The sequence below is a fragment of the Pyxicephalus adspersus genome, chromosome 2 (genome assembly GCF_032062135.1).
Source record: "Pyxicephalus adspersus chromosome 2, UCB_Pads_2.0, whole genome shotgun sequence".
NCBI classification, from domain to species: Eukaryota; Metazoa; Chordata; class Amphibia; order Anura; family Pyxicephalidae; genus Pyxicephalus; species Pyxicephalus adspersus.
In genome coordinates this window covers 11,297,458-11,316,279 of record NC_092859.1, presented here as the reverse complement: position 1 = coordinate 11,316,279, position 18,822 = coordinate 11,297,458, and the positions used below count along the sequence as shown (strand labels likewise).

The 18,822-nt window shown below is 41.8% G+C and overlaps 1 protein-coding gene across 1 annotated transcript in view; it reads right to left on the bottom strand.

Moving 5' to 3' along the window:
• HOOK2 (hook microtubule tethering protein 2) overlaps positions 1–18,587 on the bottom strand; it is a 33,829-nt gene extending 15,242 nt beyond the window's left edge. Inside the window, exons 1-8 of the mRNA XM_072399492.1 lie at positions 18,428–18,587; positions 17,517–17,602; positions 14,896–14,968; positions 13,209–13,259; positions 10,334–10,466; positions 9,710–9,777; positions 7,562–7,624; positions 6,433–6,513 (exon numbers count right to left, since the gene is read on the bottom strand). Coding sequence (XP_072255593.1) covers positions 6,433–6,513; positions 7,562–7,624; positions 9,710–9,777; positions 10,334–10,466; positions 13,209–13,259; positions 14,896–14,968; positions 17,517–17,602; positions 18,428–18,475 — 603 coding nt within the window. The 5' untranslated portion in view covers positions 18,476–18,587. The remainder of the gene's footprint in view (positions 1–6,432; positions 6,514–7,561; positions 7,625–9,709; positions 9,778–10,333; positions 10,467–13,208; positions 13,260–14,895; positions 14,969–17,516; positions 17,603–18,427) is intronic.
• Positions 18,588–18,822: the final 235 nt, after the last annotated feature.

The following is an 18,822-nucleotide window of genomic DNA, read 5'->3' as shown; positions in this document are numbered from 1 at the left end:
CAAAGGAAAGGGGGGAGAGGTACCAGAACCCCATTGTGTGAGAAACAGGAATGAAGAGGAAAGAAATATTAAAGAGGACCTGTCATGCTACAGCTGACAATGTGTTAAAGAGGAAAATTAAAGCTGAACTCTAGACAACAGAAATATTTAAAAGCCTTGCCCTATAGTCACATTGGATGAGATTAATGAAAGTGGCAGTGACATCATCCCTCTGCTGCAGAGAGATCAAAGTTATAGATGGGACTAAGCAGCCTATGTACTATAGGCAGGGCAGATACAAGACCACTTATCCTGCACAAGAACATGCAGCAGATGCCTGAATATTAGGTGACCCTCTGCCATTCCATATAAAGGGCTATACCAGACTCAATTTCCTATACCTCGCCTATACGGGGGAGCAAACTGGGAGAGGGAAATAACTGATGAAGTGGGGTAGAAAGGTTGTACTATTCACGGAGGTAGGGGTGGGACAGGTAGGTATACATGGACCAGAGTGAATCTTTTCCATTAGAGACCAAACATCATGCCTCTGTGCATTGTAGGTTTAGTATTGTCATATTCATAAACTTCTAGCAAATCTATCCATAAATTTTACATCTTTAGTTTTGATTGCTCTAATATACTTTAAATATTGAGTCTTTGGCTACCTTGTGACTGTGACCAAGCTGTATTATCATCCCCTAGTGCTGCCTAGTAAATGGATACCATTCATTGGCCATCTTGTTAGCACTTTATTGTACATATAACATTAGAAGGGATATCAGTTTTTAGGACGACATGGGTCACACGACCAGTTATGCACAAACATTGGCATACAAGCATACACAGTCCAAGCAAGTTTCAGTGTCACGGCTGCCCGCTGCCGTTCGGCAGGGGTACTGTGCTGGGTTAGATTAGCAGGCATGGCATAACCGTTGCAGACATGCAGAAAATGACGGTTAGAGGTAGCAGATACAAGGCAGGTATTAAACTCACCCACATCTCCAGATGTCACACCAAACTCAGCTTAAAACCTTTTTAGAGGGCAAAATCACTCAATGAAGAGGGAGATCTTAGAAACCCAATCCCACCACCAAAGACCGCAGGTCAGTAAACACACTGGTTGATATCGGTTACATAAAATAGGGGTAGAAATATACCAATATTTCAGAGTTTGTTTTAGGAGATTCTGTCAGTATGATGCAAGGTGTAAACCTAACATTTTATATTTGAAAGAGTAAAGAAACTCAGAATTGACAGTGTGTGCTTATAATTATTAATTTTTTAAAATGCCTTTGTGATGTGACCGGTCTCTAGTGAATGTATAGGCTTCTCATATATATGAAAGGACTGTGCTAGGTCCAGTGACTAGACGAGCCAAGTTTACCTGAATATGAAGTGTCAGTGATAACAGTGGTCTATAGAGAATGTATAAGCCATGTTCACTTTAATATGAAGTTTTAGGGATATCATTGGTCTCTAGTGAATGTATAGGCTGTGTTCATCTAAATATGACGTGCTAGGGATATCGCTGGTCCCTAGTAAATGTATAGGCTTTGTTCACTTCAATATGAAGTGTCAGTGATAACATTGGTCTATAGAGAATGTATAAGCCGTGTTCACATTAATATGAAGTTTCAGGGATATCATTGGTCTCTAGTGAATGTATAGGCTGTGTTCATCTGAATATGAAGTGCCAGGGATGTTACTGGTCCTCTTAAATGTATAGGTTGTGGTCACCTGAATATAAAGGGTCAGTAATATCACTGGTCCCTAGTGAACGTATGGGCTGTGTTCACATGAATTTGAAGGGATGTCGCTGGTTCCTAGAGAATGGAGACTCTGCATTCTATCACACTTAGTTTAAATTTCTGTGATGCATTAGCAAATGATAATGCTTGAAACGCATGCAGGTTTGCTGTGGCGCCAATCATTCTGAATGGCACCGCACCCTGTCAGCAAACTTGCTGAGCTTCACACTACAATGCCAGGTATATAAGGTGGGAATAAGATTAAATTGTGTCTGCACTTTAGTGTGCTGCTATGCTGTAAGCGACCCATTCAAACGGTCTGCCTATACTCATTCTCAGGGATGTCATTGGTCTCTATTGAAGGCATAGGCTGCATACTCCTAAATTAAGGTTCTCTGATGTCTAGTGAATGCATAGGTTGTATATGTATGAACATAAAGAAAGAGATATCACAGGTCTTTAGTGAAATGATATGCAGTGTTCTTTTGAATACGCAGGTCTCAACCCAGAATTGTTTTTAAGCTGGGTGGAAAAGAAATTGCTGGTGGGTGGCAACCCCTGTATTATGTCCAAACTCATCAGTAACCACCCAAAAACAGCCGGATGGTTGCTGAAAAGTGCCGTGTGGAGCACCCAACTAAAAGGGGCTGGGGAAATTACTGCAAAGTATCTCAGCAATGTTAGTACTGGTAGTGAAAATATACACCACCACCTTATAATTATGAAGTATTTTAATGACGTTGCTAGTCTCCAGTGTAAGGATATGCTGTGTTCTGTTATTTACAAAGCACCTCAATGATGTAGGTAATGTTCAGGCTATGTCCCTTTAATCAACAAGTGTCCCGATTATATTAAATAATATAGAGAGAGTAGTCTCTAGTGATGAATTATGTTTCATTTTAAAGCAACTTTTGTCTTAATTTACCAACGTTTGGCTACTGTAGGACAAAAAGTGTCAAACGAGCTAAACTAAACTAAAGTGTACACCTGTGTTGAAATTCAAACACATACAGGTAAACCCACCCACAAGGTATTAAACTTCGCCAATGCCTTGCTTATCATAAAAATGAATGGGACTGGTTAAAATCCCTTTTTCTGCAGGCATTTCAAGGCAGTTCAGTTTTCAGAGGTTTCATGCAGCATCTGAGGGCAGTTTACCACTCAAACAGATTCCATAAACTTCCAACCTTCAGCAAAGGTTTGCAAGCGCCTGTCAAAAATGATATTGACCAATCTCTGATGCCAGGTACTTGAACATGGGCATGAGGGAGCAGGTAACCATGTGATTGACAAATATTCTTCTGACCTTATCCTTAATGTGAATAGTCTGTGTGTAGGTGCAACAATAAAAAAATGGGCTAGGGAGCAAATGTAGTTCATACAGCTATTTTACGAAATATTGGTTTTTATATCCCGATTTATATAACAAGATATCATGCAATGAAAAAAAAGCAGCATTCTTCATTTATTAGCCAAATGTCACTGCACTCTTCTGATTGAAGACAACTTATTAGTAAATCAAAAACACAATAGGAGCCATTAAATAACTAGTGCTGTTGTGAAAACTTGGGATAAAACAAAAGCATTTCAGTGGGTGCTGGTTTTAGAAATATTTTTTCCCTCAAGTCAGCGATCACATGCATTTCTAATATTCAGTTTAAGCCACAAAGCTGCAGCAAAAATGTGTTTTTTCAGCTGGTAGTATACTGTAGATGGTAATTCTGTTTGGCCAGTCTTGCTCCTCTCTGTAACACAGAACAGCCAGAAAGAATATTCCATATTCTCTATCTGCAATATCTAAAGCTACTTGTGTGACCGGCCTGCTCACTGTAATGGTGCTAAAGTTCTGTTCAAAGATAAAGCCGGTGACCATCAGTTCTGCACTGTGGAAAAAAAACTTCCTAGCTACACAGTGTGATTAGATAGTATGGATTGCAAGCCAAGCAGAATCCTAAATCCTAAATGTTTCTAAAATCTGTATTGCAGTTGTATAGCTGGGCGCAAGAAGCTCTGTTTTGGTACGTTGTTATGAAACAGAATTTGGGCTCCATATTTGGATTTTTTATTTCACTTACTGGAAAACTTCTTTTTGATTCCATTGATAGACACAGAATTCTAAAACCATTAGGTTATCTGGAAAGATTGGGCATTGGCAAAAAAAAAAAAAAAAAAAAAACACTTGAGGATAAGAGCCAGGGGATCTTATGCCTGGAATGCCACAAGTACATAGAAGCAGTACAACAATACTCTCAGGAAGGACCTGTCCCATAATGCACTTTCTAGGATAAAATCCTAGCGACATGCAAAAAGAAGGATTTCTATGTCCCATAATAAACGTTATCCAAAGACTTTCTAGCTTGAAGAACCACAAATTCACAAAAGGAAACTCTTGCAAGAAGAAAGCTGGGAAGCTTCCAGTAAACTATCACTGCAATAATTCCATGCAGCAGCCTTTTGATCTTGATTTAATGGAATGATAGCTTTTTTTTTTTCGTGGGGACAGGAGTGGAGTGACAGGAGTGCAAGGCTAAGAGCTATTTTGGATGGGTGAAAACATGGTGGATTATGTAGGAAAAACCAAACAGCTGGTGCAAAGGGCTACCCTATGTGCCACCTTAAGGGCTTTAAAATGGAAAATGCAAACTGGTGGAGGCAGCAGGCAGATTTTCCATTTATAAGTTTGTATACACAAAATCAGAACCAAAAGTATCTTTCAACTTGAGTGTTCTAGAAAAAGACTGCAACTTTTTTAGGCGCTTACTTATCAGGACTAGAGTATAGGAAGTCAGGAGAATCAGAAAATTTCAGCCACTAATGGCCGAAATGTTGCCTCAAGCAATTCAGTAACAAATTTAATGTGATCTTCAATGCTTTCTATTTCAGATCAAAGTCTGAAATGAAAATGATGAGGTGCCTAGAAAAGTAATGGTTGTTATATATAAAAATCAGTAGAATATGAAGTAGGGATGCCTGGGATGGCGGGGCTTTGCCTAGAGATGTTGTAGCAACAGGGACCGACCAGCAGATCACATTTGTTCTCAGACAGCATTAGACAGTTTTGCAGCTGAACAGAATGACGAGAAAGGGTTACCCAACAACCTAAAACTATTATTCTTCTGCTGTGACTGATTGGCCCACTCATTCAAATAAGGCTGCAGAGACAGGTTAAATGTAACAGTTCTGGACCTGAACAGCACCCTGCAGCTAACTTAACCAAAGAGATCTGGAAACACCTTTAACTAAGACCCAGCACCAGTGGGAGTCATTTCAGGTTGGCCTCACACATATCTGGACTAGCAAAAGTCCAAAATCACTTTTAGGTCATAGTAGATTTCTGTCTAGTTAACTGCATCAAATGGACAGCTATCACAAGATTGTAGAAGTCTTAATCAGAAAAAGTAAAGAGTACAAACCAATGGTATGAGATCCTGTGTCCATCAATAGATGATCAACACTAATTGTTAGAATACAGAAGACCATTGTATTTCCAACACGGGCTTCCAAGTTCTGATTTTCCAGGCAGCTGTTATGTGTACCAAGGTAATTTTACTGTGTGCATCACACCACGGAAATAGTGGCCCCTTCTGCTCCATGGACTGACTGCTCTGCATTTTTGCATCCCTTTTTTGCCTTAGGCTACATACACTCAGACTTTTGTCTTTGGAAAGGATTTTTCACCATCAAAGGACTGAAAGATGCATGAACGAGTGCTGTACTGAAAGGTGAGGGGGGAGAACAAGCAAGCGGCACGCCACTGTGCCCTCTCCTCTTCATTTCCATTATGGTTGTTCGTGGATCCACCAGGACAGATTCATGAACAACATCGGACTATCGCTGTATACACATTCGAATCTTGTGACCCGTGTACATAGCCTTAGGATTGTGCTATGCCGAATAAAAAAAAAAAAAAACAAAACAGCTAGAACAGGGACTGACCAGTATGGGCCTTACCCATTTCTAGAATTTCTGTATACTGTCCCGTTTAAGTTTTGCTGCTTCTATCACACTTCAAGGCTTCCTCAGAACACCACCTAGATGAAATGATGCCTAATAATGAAAGGAAGTGACAAATGAAGCTGCAAAGCTGAGCTAGGAAACCAGCAAATTATTTGCCCAGACAACTTTTAAATACTGAAGTGCCACTATATCATTGTATCACAATGAGATGGGAGATCAGAAAGAAAACTTCTGTTTGTTTGTCTTTTTCTTGCCTCAATGTTTGTATAAATCTTTATGCACAGGCAGGTGGACTTCACCTTGTCCCCAGTACAGGCTAATCTCCCTGCTAGTCTAAACAATACGTGAGAAGCACACAGCAAGACTACTTAAAGTACAAATAAAATCACTCAAATGTATGCAAACGTGGCTGTATGTTAGTAGCTTTCCAAAAATATATGGGGGTGCACCATACTAGAAACAGACCTAGCTATGGGCCAATAAGTTCCATCTATGATTGAATTGTAAAAAACAAAAATGAGCATAGTGGCAGAGGTTTTTACACAACTCTCCCTGTATCTGCATGTTACTCTGACGGGTTTATGTCGGAATTATCCTTTGAGGAAAAATGTCACTGGAGGGAGGGTTTCTAAACCAGCAAATGCAGAATAAAACACCACCACAAACACCCAGTGCTGTGCTGAGCAATGTCAGACATAACGCTACCTGGAAAGATACAGTTCTTGTATCACAGGTTCACACATACCTGTTGCTCCAAGTCATGACAACGCTGCAGGATATCACTTTTCTCATCCGTGTCTTCACTTATGTAGTAATATTTACGTGACTAGAAGAGAGAATGACAAACAAAGAATAAAAATGGAAAAAGAACAGTGGGATAAAAAAACAAAAAAGACAGAAGAGGGGGCATACAAAGAGACAGAGAGTGATTGAAAGAGGGCATGCTAAGAAAAATATACAATCAGCTTTGACTGAGTTCTCAATCAATCAGCACTGAATAAAAAAAAATCTCCCATAAAAAATTGAGTAACTTTTGCTTCTGCACGTTGGTTGGGGGGGGGGGGGGGGGGGGGGGGGGGGGGGTTAATTTAGTTTTAATGGGGGGGGGGGGGGGATTCTGTGCCAATTAGTGTCTCACTCAGCCCTTCGCATAAAAGTACCATAGAACAATGTAAGGTTGTACCCAGAGGGAGTTCATTGTGGGAAATAGTCATTTTTAGAGCTTTGAATTAGCAAATGACCATTTTTTTGTACATTTTTTGTCCAATGATCTACTACCGACTTCCTCTCTCATAACCTCATCACATGCACAGTGCCAAGATTTTTCTAGAGCTATCCCGACTCTCTGGAATGGTCTTCCATGGGCAATTCGGCTTACTCTTATTTCTGCTCATTTAAAAGAGCACTCAAAACCCATTTTTTCAAAGTTGGCCACCCATCTTCTTCTGTCTTTTGAAACCGTCACTATTTCCCACCATTACATATCTCCCCTCCATTGTGTGTTAATTCCCCCACCGCCTAGATTGTAAGCTCTTCAGGGCACGGTTCTCTCCTCCTCCTGTGTCACTGTCTGTATTCGTCTGTCATTTTCAACCCCTAGTTAATGTACAGCTCTGCGTAATATGTAATAATAATAATCAACGACTTTTAAAGTCAGCCAGGTTATTCTGCACTTTAGAAATATACCCACTAGAGGGCAGGGAACAGCTAGGGACAGTTAACACCAAGCTTTATAGAAATCAAATTGAGACCGCAAGAAAGTTTTTAGGTGCAAACATTTGCTTTCATAAAAGAATCAGCCATAACAGAGGTATTATTGCAGGTTTTAGATCATATGGCATGCCTAGCAAACTGGAAGATCATTTTTTACTTACCTGACTGTCATAGTTCACATAAGTGTCGGCTGTCACAACATCAGAGGGGTCCTTACTCAGTAGCTGCAGAGAAATATTGTACACAAAGCAAATAAAATATATTGACAGTAGTACAAGCTGTATAAGGAAGAATCCCTGTGTTTGTGTTCATGATCTGTATACAAACTCCACATTTATATGCAGACCAAGCTGTCCAGAAAAAGTGACAGGGTATATTGAGGACATCAGTTTGCTAAACCTGTCAAGAATGACCTCATAAGCAACTTGATTGCCCTGCGTTAGATCTGTTGTAGGTTGGTTTTGCATTGACAAACTTGCATGGGAATATGAAACTCATCTTCCCAAGACTAACTAGAACACTTCCAAGCATATTGATTAAATCAATTAACAAAATCAGTTGCTGCAGCTGCTCAATAGTGGTCAGTGTTCATATTTGTTCCAACTGATGTAATGGACACGGAATTCTATCATTAAATGAACACAGGTATTACAATACATTGTTTTGTGGCAGTGGCCTGCTAAAGAGTCAGCCTACCCAACCCTTAGATTTCTGTTTTAGGAACATTTTGAAGAACTAAACTGACAATTCCTTTTATCCCCCAGACACTCCATTGGGGAGATGTTCTGGGTTCCTGGGTCTACACACCTGCTATACCCATTAAAAAGTGGCACTCAGTATATAGCAGGGGTCGGCAAACTCCGGCCTTTAGGCCAGATACAGCCCAGCCAGTAGTTTGTTCCGGCCTCCTGGCTGATCCGGCCAGCAACCCACAGCTCCGGACCTGCGGGTTGCCAGGGGATCGGCCAGGGGGCGTTAGGAACTACCAGAGCCGCCCCCTTGCAGTTGCTCCTCTAATTACTGAGGCCAGCGTTGATACTTCCACCACCGTGGTACCGTATTTTTCGGACCATAAGACGCACTTTTTTTCCTCCTAAAGTGGGGGGAAAATCAGGGTGCGTCTTATGGTCCGAATGCAGAGGTACAGGGGCATATTTTTTTTACTTACCTGTGTCCCCGCCGGTCCTCTGTCCGTTTTCCTCCTGTGTTCCAGCGTGCGGCACTTGTGCCCGCCCATGAAGGCGGCGCCGATTGATTTGATGAATGCCGATCGGAGCCGCCTTCATGGGCGGGCACAAGTGCCGCAAGCTGGATCTCAGGGGAAATCAAATGAATTTTTTTTTCTTGTTTTCCCGTGCGGAAAACGTGGTGCGTCCTATAGTCCGGAGCGTCTAATGGTCCGAAAAATACGGTGAATAGGGAAAGCTCCCTGAAGGTAAATCTCTTTCACTTCAGGGGTGTTCCCTGGTGGTGGGCGGAGCCATGAGGGGGGTCTGGTCTACTGTGCTCCTGCCCACCCTATAAATGGCCTTAAAACTTTGCGGACCCCTGGTGTATGGATTAGCCCCTCGTCTCATTGTCCCAAATGTACATGTGATCAGACTGACTTGTACCATGCTTTTTGGGATTGTCCCAAGGGTTATGAACCCTTATCCTCCAAATGGGCATGGGTCTTCTTAGGAACACTCATTTTACGTGAAGCACAAATTACCAAAACGTGTTATCTAATGTGTCTCTGATGGCCAAAAAAACTATTCTGCACAAATGGCTCGATTCAGATCCGCCAACCTAGGGTCTTTTTAAAGAAAATATGGCTTATATATTTCGCATATCCATGGATTGAGGCTTCCTTGGAAACAGAGGCAAGATTTTGAAATTTTTATAGAGATATGGGAATCCCACTCCAAAAAAAAAAAAAAAAAGGAAGCAAACCTTTGAACAGACATCATGGTATATTCTGAGAATGATTGCTAATGATCCCCCGGTGGTTTTAGAATATGATACCGGTAGTAACTGATTCTTCCTGGCTCATTATGTATTGTCTTCTATCACCTAAGTACTTTTTACTAGCGTTTCCTTTGGAATTACTGTAAACACATGTTTTTTTGTAAGATATTTGTACATTCATGCAGTTATTTCATTGTATGTATTGTTTATCTCGTACATATACTCAAATAAAAATATATTTTAAAAAAGGGACACTCGCACCATTTCCCCATTATCTGTACTAAGTGAACACCTTTTAGCAAAATCAAACCCAATATATTTTGTCATAACAATAAGAACTTAGTAGAAGGTTCTCCACTTACCTCCTGGATGGATTCCATGACTGCTTGCTGGACGGATTCCCCCAAGGTCATAATCTGCTGGATGTGCTCTGTATCAAAACATAATATTACAACATCACATTTAAGATGCGCTAGTCAGCAAAATACATTTCACCAGAGCTGCGAGGAGGGGTATATACTATGGTCTGTGTTACTTTTTCCAGATGCAGATAAGGCTTTTGGATCCTTGTTCCAGGTTCAGGTGATACAGAAGACCTCGGTAGCCTTTGTAAAGTCACAGACACGAAGAAGAGGATTACAGCATTGTGGGAAGAAGTTATACTGGGGATATCCCACCTAATTGTACTTGGGACCACGGTTATTGTTACATTGAATCCAAATTTAACAGTCACCGATTAAGGAACTGAAGAGAATATTCCCCATTCGAGGTATTTCTTTCAGTTGTTCTAGAGGGGGTATTCCTTCCCCATTTGGGGAGATGCAGAAGTGCATGGGCATCTCCCCAAATTGGAAAATAGACAGCAATAAACCTTTTCTTACATAAGAAGTTTTGGCTAAAGGTACATTTTAAATAAAGGCATTTAATAGAAGAGTGACTATTCCACATGCAGGAAGTTGTCAAGGCAAGGCAAGATTTCCACTCACCTTCCTTCTTGTCACAGCTGATAGCACATCCCAGGACAAGCTGCACCATCTTCCTGAGCTCTGCTTTGCTGGAGAACTCTCCGATCAAAGCCACATCTGGAATATGATCCTCGGAGACTGGATGAATTAATACCTGAGCAGACATGACAACACAAATGTTAAGTTTTACCATAAGGACCCCTACCTTGATCAATGTATAACATGACATTTACCTAAAGCCCTTGCACGGCCTGTACCAACAGCCTTCATATTTACAAAGCCGAAAAGTAACCATGCAGCTTTTCTTAAAGCCCCTATATGCAAGGCACCAATGCTACATGATTATCACAAGGTTTCTTTATTAGAAACTGAACAAATCTAGGCAGCAAATATCGAATATTAGGAAGTTCATGTGTATAAATCATTGATGTGGCTTTACATGTGGTGGAAAAAAGTAATAAAACCTACCTATCCTTCTACACTTTCAACTACTTTACCTTTATGACATGTTGTCTGTATACATTGTGAATGTGGTAACTGCGTTCTCACCCCACCAACTGCACTGGTATGCCCTCTGCATTCCTCTCATTAACACGGTGCCTGCCATCATACCCCCAAAACTTTTTCAAGCAAATATTGCCCCTTAATAAACCCTCTGTACTTATCTCTTTATATATTGCCCCTGCACACTGTGTATGACATCAATCATTTCATATTGACGTAATTCCCACCACATTCCCTTCCTGTATACACTGTCAGCTATCATATCCTCTGTACTCCCCTCCTGCACATATTGCCTACTGTTTTATCTTCCTGCAGCCATATCCTCCACACTTCATTCCCATCTTCAGCATGATTTGTAATACCCCTGAATATGAATATTTTTCAAAAAAAGAATCCTTAAGATGTTTATTCTCCACTGTAGGAAAGACAGTGGAAAAATAGGAATGTATGACCTTTGTGTTTATTCCCTGCAGCCAAAACGCTTCTTGCATTTTCATTTTTATGCTTCTGCTGGGAAATGCTCCCTCCACTTGAGGAAGGAGAATCTCTTCCATGAGGACAAAGACAACCATAAAAAAAGCCACATTAGGTGAACAGTTCCTGTTCAGTAAGTTTACGTTGCGTTGCTAAGAAAAAACGAAAACCTAACAGAGGCTCTAACTATCACCACTTCCCCAAAAAATTGCTGGAATATCATTTTAACTTGCGGGCAGTTAGCCAAGTCACCATGGAGGGTAACTTTCCATCATAACAGGTTTTTAACATATACAGGTGGTGCGGGACTGCACAGCAGGTGACGAGGAAGTGCAGGGGAGGTAAATGACACGAGAAAACTTTGCATATAAGATAGCTATTCTGATAAGAAAACTCCAACAATACAAAGACTCTGCTGTCAATAACAAACAGGAACCCAGCATAGAAAACAGTGGACCAATGTCATGGGTGAGGGAAAGTTTTAGTTGGTGGAATGCTAAAACGAAAATAAATTTTAAATTTTTGTTTACTAATAGGTCATTGGATGCAAAACAATTGAAAAAAATCCACAGGAATCCACCAAATTATTTTCTACAAGGTACACATGACACAATGGTATGTGTGTAGATCTTTGAGTAAAAGAAAAGAATAACAGGGGGAACTCAATGGCTTAGAAGCTGCAGGGAGTCATAGGATTACACTCGGCATCCACTAAGGGATTTTCTCTTTTGATCAAAATTACAATTCTAATTAAACTTTGCAATCACCTTCAAATATTCAGAGCCATTGTGGACAGGGAGAGGTTAGTAACCTGGCCTTTGCAGAGCTAGTTCCCAACCGCAAGACCTAGGGCACTTGGGACCTAGTAAGCTATCCGGTGACCGTGCAAAATCGGGTGACGTAGATGGGGGAAATAATTGTGGATCTCACTGAGCATGCATGAGATTGGCAATTTATTCCTTCAATTAAAAAAAAAGGCTCCTTCTTCCAAGAGCCTCCTGGGATGCTCACGCTGCTCCCTGATGTTCTAGGTTGGAATCTCCACCAGAAGAGGATTCTCATTAAATTTAAATGTTCTCTTTGTGTGGTTAAGGTAATTAGGTTCCCTTAAAATTGTCCTGTTGTTGGGACTTATGACACTGGGGAATGACATTAGACAGTGAGCCCCGCTAAGGGACAGTTAATGACATACTTATAGACTCTCTATAAAGCACTGTGTAAAACAGTGGTCGCCAACCTTTTTCATCCCGCGGACCACTAAAATTACCGTCTCCTGACCATGCATGCACAAGGAGCCGGGTGTCACTCAAAGGAGAAACCTCCCCCATAGTGACGTCATGATGACATAACCCCGCCCACTTCCCATCGCAGATCTGAGCCTGGGATGGGAGAGTGGGTGGGTTGGCTCCAGAGACACAGCCCGCCCACTTCCCTGAGCCAGGGATTTAAACGGGGGACATGGTCCGTGGCTCTAGCAGGTGTGGCCCCCCAGCGGGCTCCCTCTTCTGACCCCACTCGGGGGTGCACCAGCCAGAGCCACCGACCACCAAAATTTTCTCGCGGACCACCGGTTGGCGACTGCTGGTGTAAAATATATTAGGCCTCTATAAACACAGTGTCCAAGAAATTTTTTTATCCCGGGTGGGAAGAAATTGTAGATGGATGGCAGCCCCTGTATTGTGACCCAACTCCTCAGTAGCCACCCAAAAAGAGTTGGGTGGCCTACATACAATCTAGGATGTGTCCATTTAGCCAGGCCAGGCATTCTTAGAGAGATCTTGTGCTAAAATACATTCTGGAGAAGGTAAGGGAGGTGTAGCATTAAATTTGCCTTTGCCTGAATATCTTCTCTAAGGGGGTTATTGTCCTGATATAAGTATTAAAGAAATATTTTACATTAAGAATAAAATGTACTTACATCCTGGTAATATTCCAGAACACTCTGAAGGATTTTCTTGAGGTTATTCACCTGGAAAAGATAACAAAAGACAAGATAAGCTTTTGAGGTTTGCTAGTAATTGGGTGGATAGTTAATGCCTAAAATCAAAAAAATCTAGAATTTAAAGAAAATATTTATTCATATGCAATACGTTAAACTCTAAATTAAATCATTGGCCAAGTAATAGAGATGTAATACTTACATAAAGTGAATTTGAACCCACATATTTATTATAGTGCACCTTACCAGTCCCTAGATGTGGTGGTTGCATTAGTTTTCAGTGTTTTATTTTTTACCCTTCCTGTACTATAGTGACAACGCTCTTTAAAAGGCATTTAGGGAATGAACAGAATTATCACCCTAGGGAGCTCACCTCTTCTACTACACGCAGTGGTGTTCTTTTGTAGTATAAAGAAGAAAAATTTGAAAACGAATAGGATTGTTGTTTATATCAGTTAAGAGTCAATTCAGTGCACAGGAAGTTACAAGAACAATGGAATTTTTGGAAATATAAATGATTGATGTGTCTATACATCTCAGAACTTTTATCAGAACTGACTTTTTCAAACAGCTTTGAAGGATTACTGTTCTCATAAATCAAAGTACAGTTACCCTTTGTCCCCCAGTAGTAATGAGATGTAAAGGGGGTCCCTTAGAAATTCTAGAGATGTTACAGATACATACTGCAACCCAAGCTGTGGTCTTCCTAAATTACCAATAAAGCAAGTCTACTTTCATCGAAAAAGTAAACCCAACTGCTATTATTCTCAGTGAGACAAGAAGCCTACTTAGTAGTGTGCTACTGTTTATATAGAAGGGTCAGAGCCGGTGGCATAGTATGTGGCTGTTGTAAGTTTATCCCACAAAACCATTTACCGGTACATTTCCCCATGTACAGGTGAGGACAAGTAACTGTCCTTTACATTTTTAATAGAGTTTTGTTTCCAACAAGCTTTTACTAACCTATGTCGCTGTGGGTGCTGTGGAGAAATTATTCCTCAAAGCAAAAAACACTGAATTCCTTTAAAACCACGTGGTTATTCTTTCTGCTCCCTTCCAAAGGACAAATATGTGCCTCTATCTGATAGCCATGGCTCAGCTATTCATTGACATCCAGGTCCACAAATCACCCCTGTCCTGGCTGCACCTGTGCATTAGCCCCCCTCCCACACACACACACACAATTGATGATGATGGTCTTATAGAAGCCTAGGGAGCTGTAATGCACAGGTGCAGCTAGACAGCAAACACAAAGCACTTTACATAAACAAGCAGCAGCTATTGGATTTGTATGTATGTATCTGCAGAAGGAGAGGGTGGACCAAGTTATGGCAGGGAAGAGGGGCAAATGAACTTTGTTTTAGGGTGCACTTATGCTTTAAGTCTTTTTCTTAGTCCGTTCAGCTCAGCTCACCCTGACACAAGTTTATTTTAACCTAAGAAAACCTGTTCATTGCGCAACATAGGCAAGGAGACCTGCAGCTCTTACATGTGAACACACTGGGCCTGATTTAATAAAGCTCTCCAAGGCTGGAGAGGATACACTTTCAGTGAAGCTGGGTGATCCAGTAAACCTGGAATAGATTTCTTCAAAGTCTTGAAGGCTTCCTAAAGTTAAAGTGAGGCGTCATAAGATCTCTAAATTCCTGCTTTTATCACTGCTCACCTTCATCCTCCAATTATCTCCAGTGTCCGGCTTTATCCGCATCAACCAGGTCTCATTAAACCAGGTGGGGTCACTACAGACAGAACAAAGGAAGGTCAGTAACCTGTGCAGGAGTACAAAGCAGACAGTAGACAGTTCACAGATAAAATATGGTTAATGGTCCCATAGATATATTTTGGGATTGGGGCGTTGGAGCTTCAACCTGTTCTAGGGGATGCAAAAAAAGATAAGGAAGATGGCAGCGCCCAGCAGCCAAAACAACACTTTTTTTTTTTGAATAGGACAAATGCCAAAAACACATTGTTGGGGTAGGGGTCAGGGTCTAGGAAATGTGTAACTCTTCAACTGCCAGGTATTTATGACCTCTCACTACCATCACAGAACCCATCCTGGCAATGCCCTCATCTGCTTTTCTTTCCATATCAGGATTGTCCCATTTTTTTACCAGCATCCTCCAGGGTCACCATCTGCTTCCAAATTTAAAATGCCATGTAAATGTTGGTGCCTGTGCAGTTCTAAGTCAGACATCATTCTGCATCCTCCCACCTTGAGTTACAATGCTGCTGTTTAGTCACTGGGGCAGCAGAGATTTCCTTCTTCCTGCAGCAGACTGATATTATAGAAGCCTAAGAAAAGTCACTGTAGTGCAAGGGCAGCGATATATTAAGGTGGAGACTTCATACTACTGCCATGCTTTTTTTGCAGACTTCTAAAAGTAATGACAGGTCCACTTTAACCGAAAACAGAACACGAGTGTTAGGTTTCCAAGAATACGTCATTATGGGCAGAATGCAGAGGGATTAACCATGAGCCATTGTCTGTAAAGCCTCTGCATTCTGCACATAATCGCCTGTTATTGCAAAACATAAAACCGGCATTTTGTAGTTATTTTACAGAGGGATAAAGCTGCTAATCTATTTTGGCTGTGAGCTCTTTTTTTCCCAGAATTCTCTGGGAGCTCATACAGCTGGTACAGGAACAGAAGTATCTTGCAAGCTGCCATTGGTGAATTCATTCCCATAATCGCTGTGGCTGGGGGTATATAAGTGCTATGTGTCCCCTTTTTGGTTTTGTATAGACTAGACCAATGTAAGTGTAAAAAAGGAAATGTGATAGGAAGGAATTGCAAAGAAAGAAATAAGCCTGGATTGGCCTACAGAGTTTCTATGATTTCTGAATTTCAGGATCTTTAGTGCTTATATTGTTACCTTGGAATCTCGTCCCAGTTTGTACATGAGACTTATTTCCATGTTGGGATTACCCCCGGCCCCCCTCACGCTTACCCTGCAAGATAGAGCTCGTCCTGATTACTGATTGGAGGTTGGCCAGCATGGTCTATCCCTTTCTTCCCCAGGGCTTTGCTTGCTTCAGAGGAATACTAAGGTAGGGTGCTGTGATAGGCTCAGGAACCCATACACAGCACCCTTCTTACCCCACCAGTCTAAATCTGTCTGCATAGCACAGAGACCCAGCAATGACATCACCATCACTTTGTAATATAAATATCCTAATTCAAACTTTAACTTCCATGTTCATATCAGAGAGAGGGAGGCGTCGGGACATGGAAAATATAATACCATTACATTTTAAAGCCGAACTATCATGAAAAATTGTGACCAGGAAGGTCCTTTACGGGAGAAGGGACAGGCGATGTCCCTTCTGCAATAAATAACCTTACCTGCCTGATGACAAGTTTTGGAAACATTCACCTGTCCCTGCTCCTTTAAGGGCACCATCATGTTCTTCCCATCCAGGTTTCCTGATCTTCAGCCATCCTGATTGGCTGGGCTGGGATGACGCAATTTCTGCTCATGCGTGTGGGAGTTCAATCAGTCCTGGCGTATGCTATGTTACCTGGCATCGATCAGTGAGCTGCACATGGTCAGCATATTTTTAAAAGATCACTCAAAACCCATCTTTTCAAACTTGGCTACTGGTCTTTTTCTGTCTCCTTAACCCTCACTATTTCCACCACTCCATATCTCCCTCCTATAGTGTGATACTTCCCCTACCTCTTAGAGTGTAAGCTCTTCTGGGCAGGGTCCTCTCCGAGTCACTGTCTGTATCTTTCTGTCATTTGCAACCCTAATTAATGTACAGCGCTGCGTAATATGTTGGCGCTATATAAATACTGTTTATTAATAAAGAGAATATTGTGATCAGGCAGTTAAGTGTGCTATATTCCAGAGGGGACATCCCTTGTTCCTTCTGCAATAATAAACCAGCCTGCTCACAGATTTCAAAGCAGAACTATAGTCCTGTTTCAGGTTTCGCCACTGTGTTCACAGGACAGGTTCCCTTCAAAGTGAAAGTTTATTGCTTGCTGGGTCTTGCCACGTGCACAACGGCGCCTTCTACAGGGTTATCCTGCAGCATGTGACATCTGCACTCCCTGATACATTTACAGTCCCTCCAAGTTTTTTTCTGAGTGCACCAATGGGTAGCCATTGATGATCTGCACACAGGCGTCACGCTGCCCTGGTGCCAGGCTACATTTTTTATACCCGACAGGTGCCAGGAATGAGCCACAGCAGGAGAAGAAGCCTCTTACGATTACCAGAATCCACCGGCTTATTTAGGGACTGCTGTAAGGCAGCAATGATTCACGGACATTTACTCACATGACATGCAGGACCTGAGCAATGGCAACACCGCCTGCCAGATCCTCATACGACGTGCAGGGTCCGGACACCTGAAATGTCTGCATCTGGAAAATACAGAAATGAAAAATGTGATTATAATAGGGGGTGGGGTCAATGGGTAAGGCATCCACTCATTTACATACAGAACGAATGGGGTCACCTGTTCAGGCAAAGTGATTTCTCCTCACTTCCTGTCCTGGAGATACAACAGTAAGTGATGGGAAAACTCCTTACCTGAACAGGTGACCCCATTTTTATCATTACCAATAATCCAAAATTCTACAATATCATCAGGATAGGAGAGGGAGGATCGGCTGTGACAAAAATCTGGGATGAGGCCTTTGATCAAGTCTCATTTCCTGTTGCATCTTTTAATACAGGAAGTGAAGGGAGATCTCCCTTGTGGGTGGCAGACAGTACAAAATAACCAGATAGAGGACATTTTTCTACTGACCCTCAATAAAACCATTTTATAGGGGACCTAAAATTTAATTAAGTTTCAAAAGGGTGTTTTCATTGGAACCGGTGTCCCCAATGAAAGACTCACAGTTTTTGGATTTCCCCTCACTTCCTGTTGTGGTCACCATGACATATAGAAGTGGGAATTTCTTTAAAGGGGACACAGACAGCAATAAAAACTTGTGAAAAGTATAAAGAAGTGGCTTTATGTGCACATTATGTAAAATATGCTTTATATGCAGCAAATTAGAATAGGAAGTGAGGTGGGGGATGACATATGGTGCAGGGGCAGTATGCAGGGCCCAGCAGGTGTATCATGAAGCAACCCTTCCCCCACCGAGGGTAATAGGAAGACTTGTCCAGGTCTAAAGAAAGTTATTACATAAAGTTACCCCACTGCACTCCCCAGTATTGCCGACCCCACTATATACCCATGTCAGCAGGGGGTCACTTTGCTCCTCTCGCCTCCTGCCGCTCATTTCCGCTCTCTCGCCGGTTCTTCTCGCTGCACCGATACGGGAGGAATCCTTCTAGGCCAACCAAAGCCAATTCAAACCCTTTATGTCCTTCTTCGGCCACCGTATCAGCCACGGCTAACTTCCACCATGCATCATCTAGTTACACCCGCCCCTTTCCATTTATCCTCCAATCAGCGTGCGGCTTTCACCGGTGGCCATTAGCAACACTTCCTGAAAAAGGTCCTGCACTCGCTACTGTTTTGGACTAGAGGCTGTCTTTAGTTCTGCCTGATTGGAAAGTGTTGTTTTGTAGTGATTAAAGTATCTGACGTGTCATACGTCAGACACACCTAAAGTGGCCAAAAGCC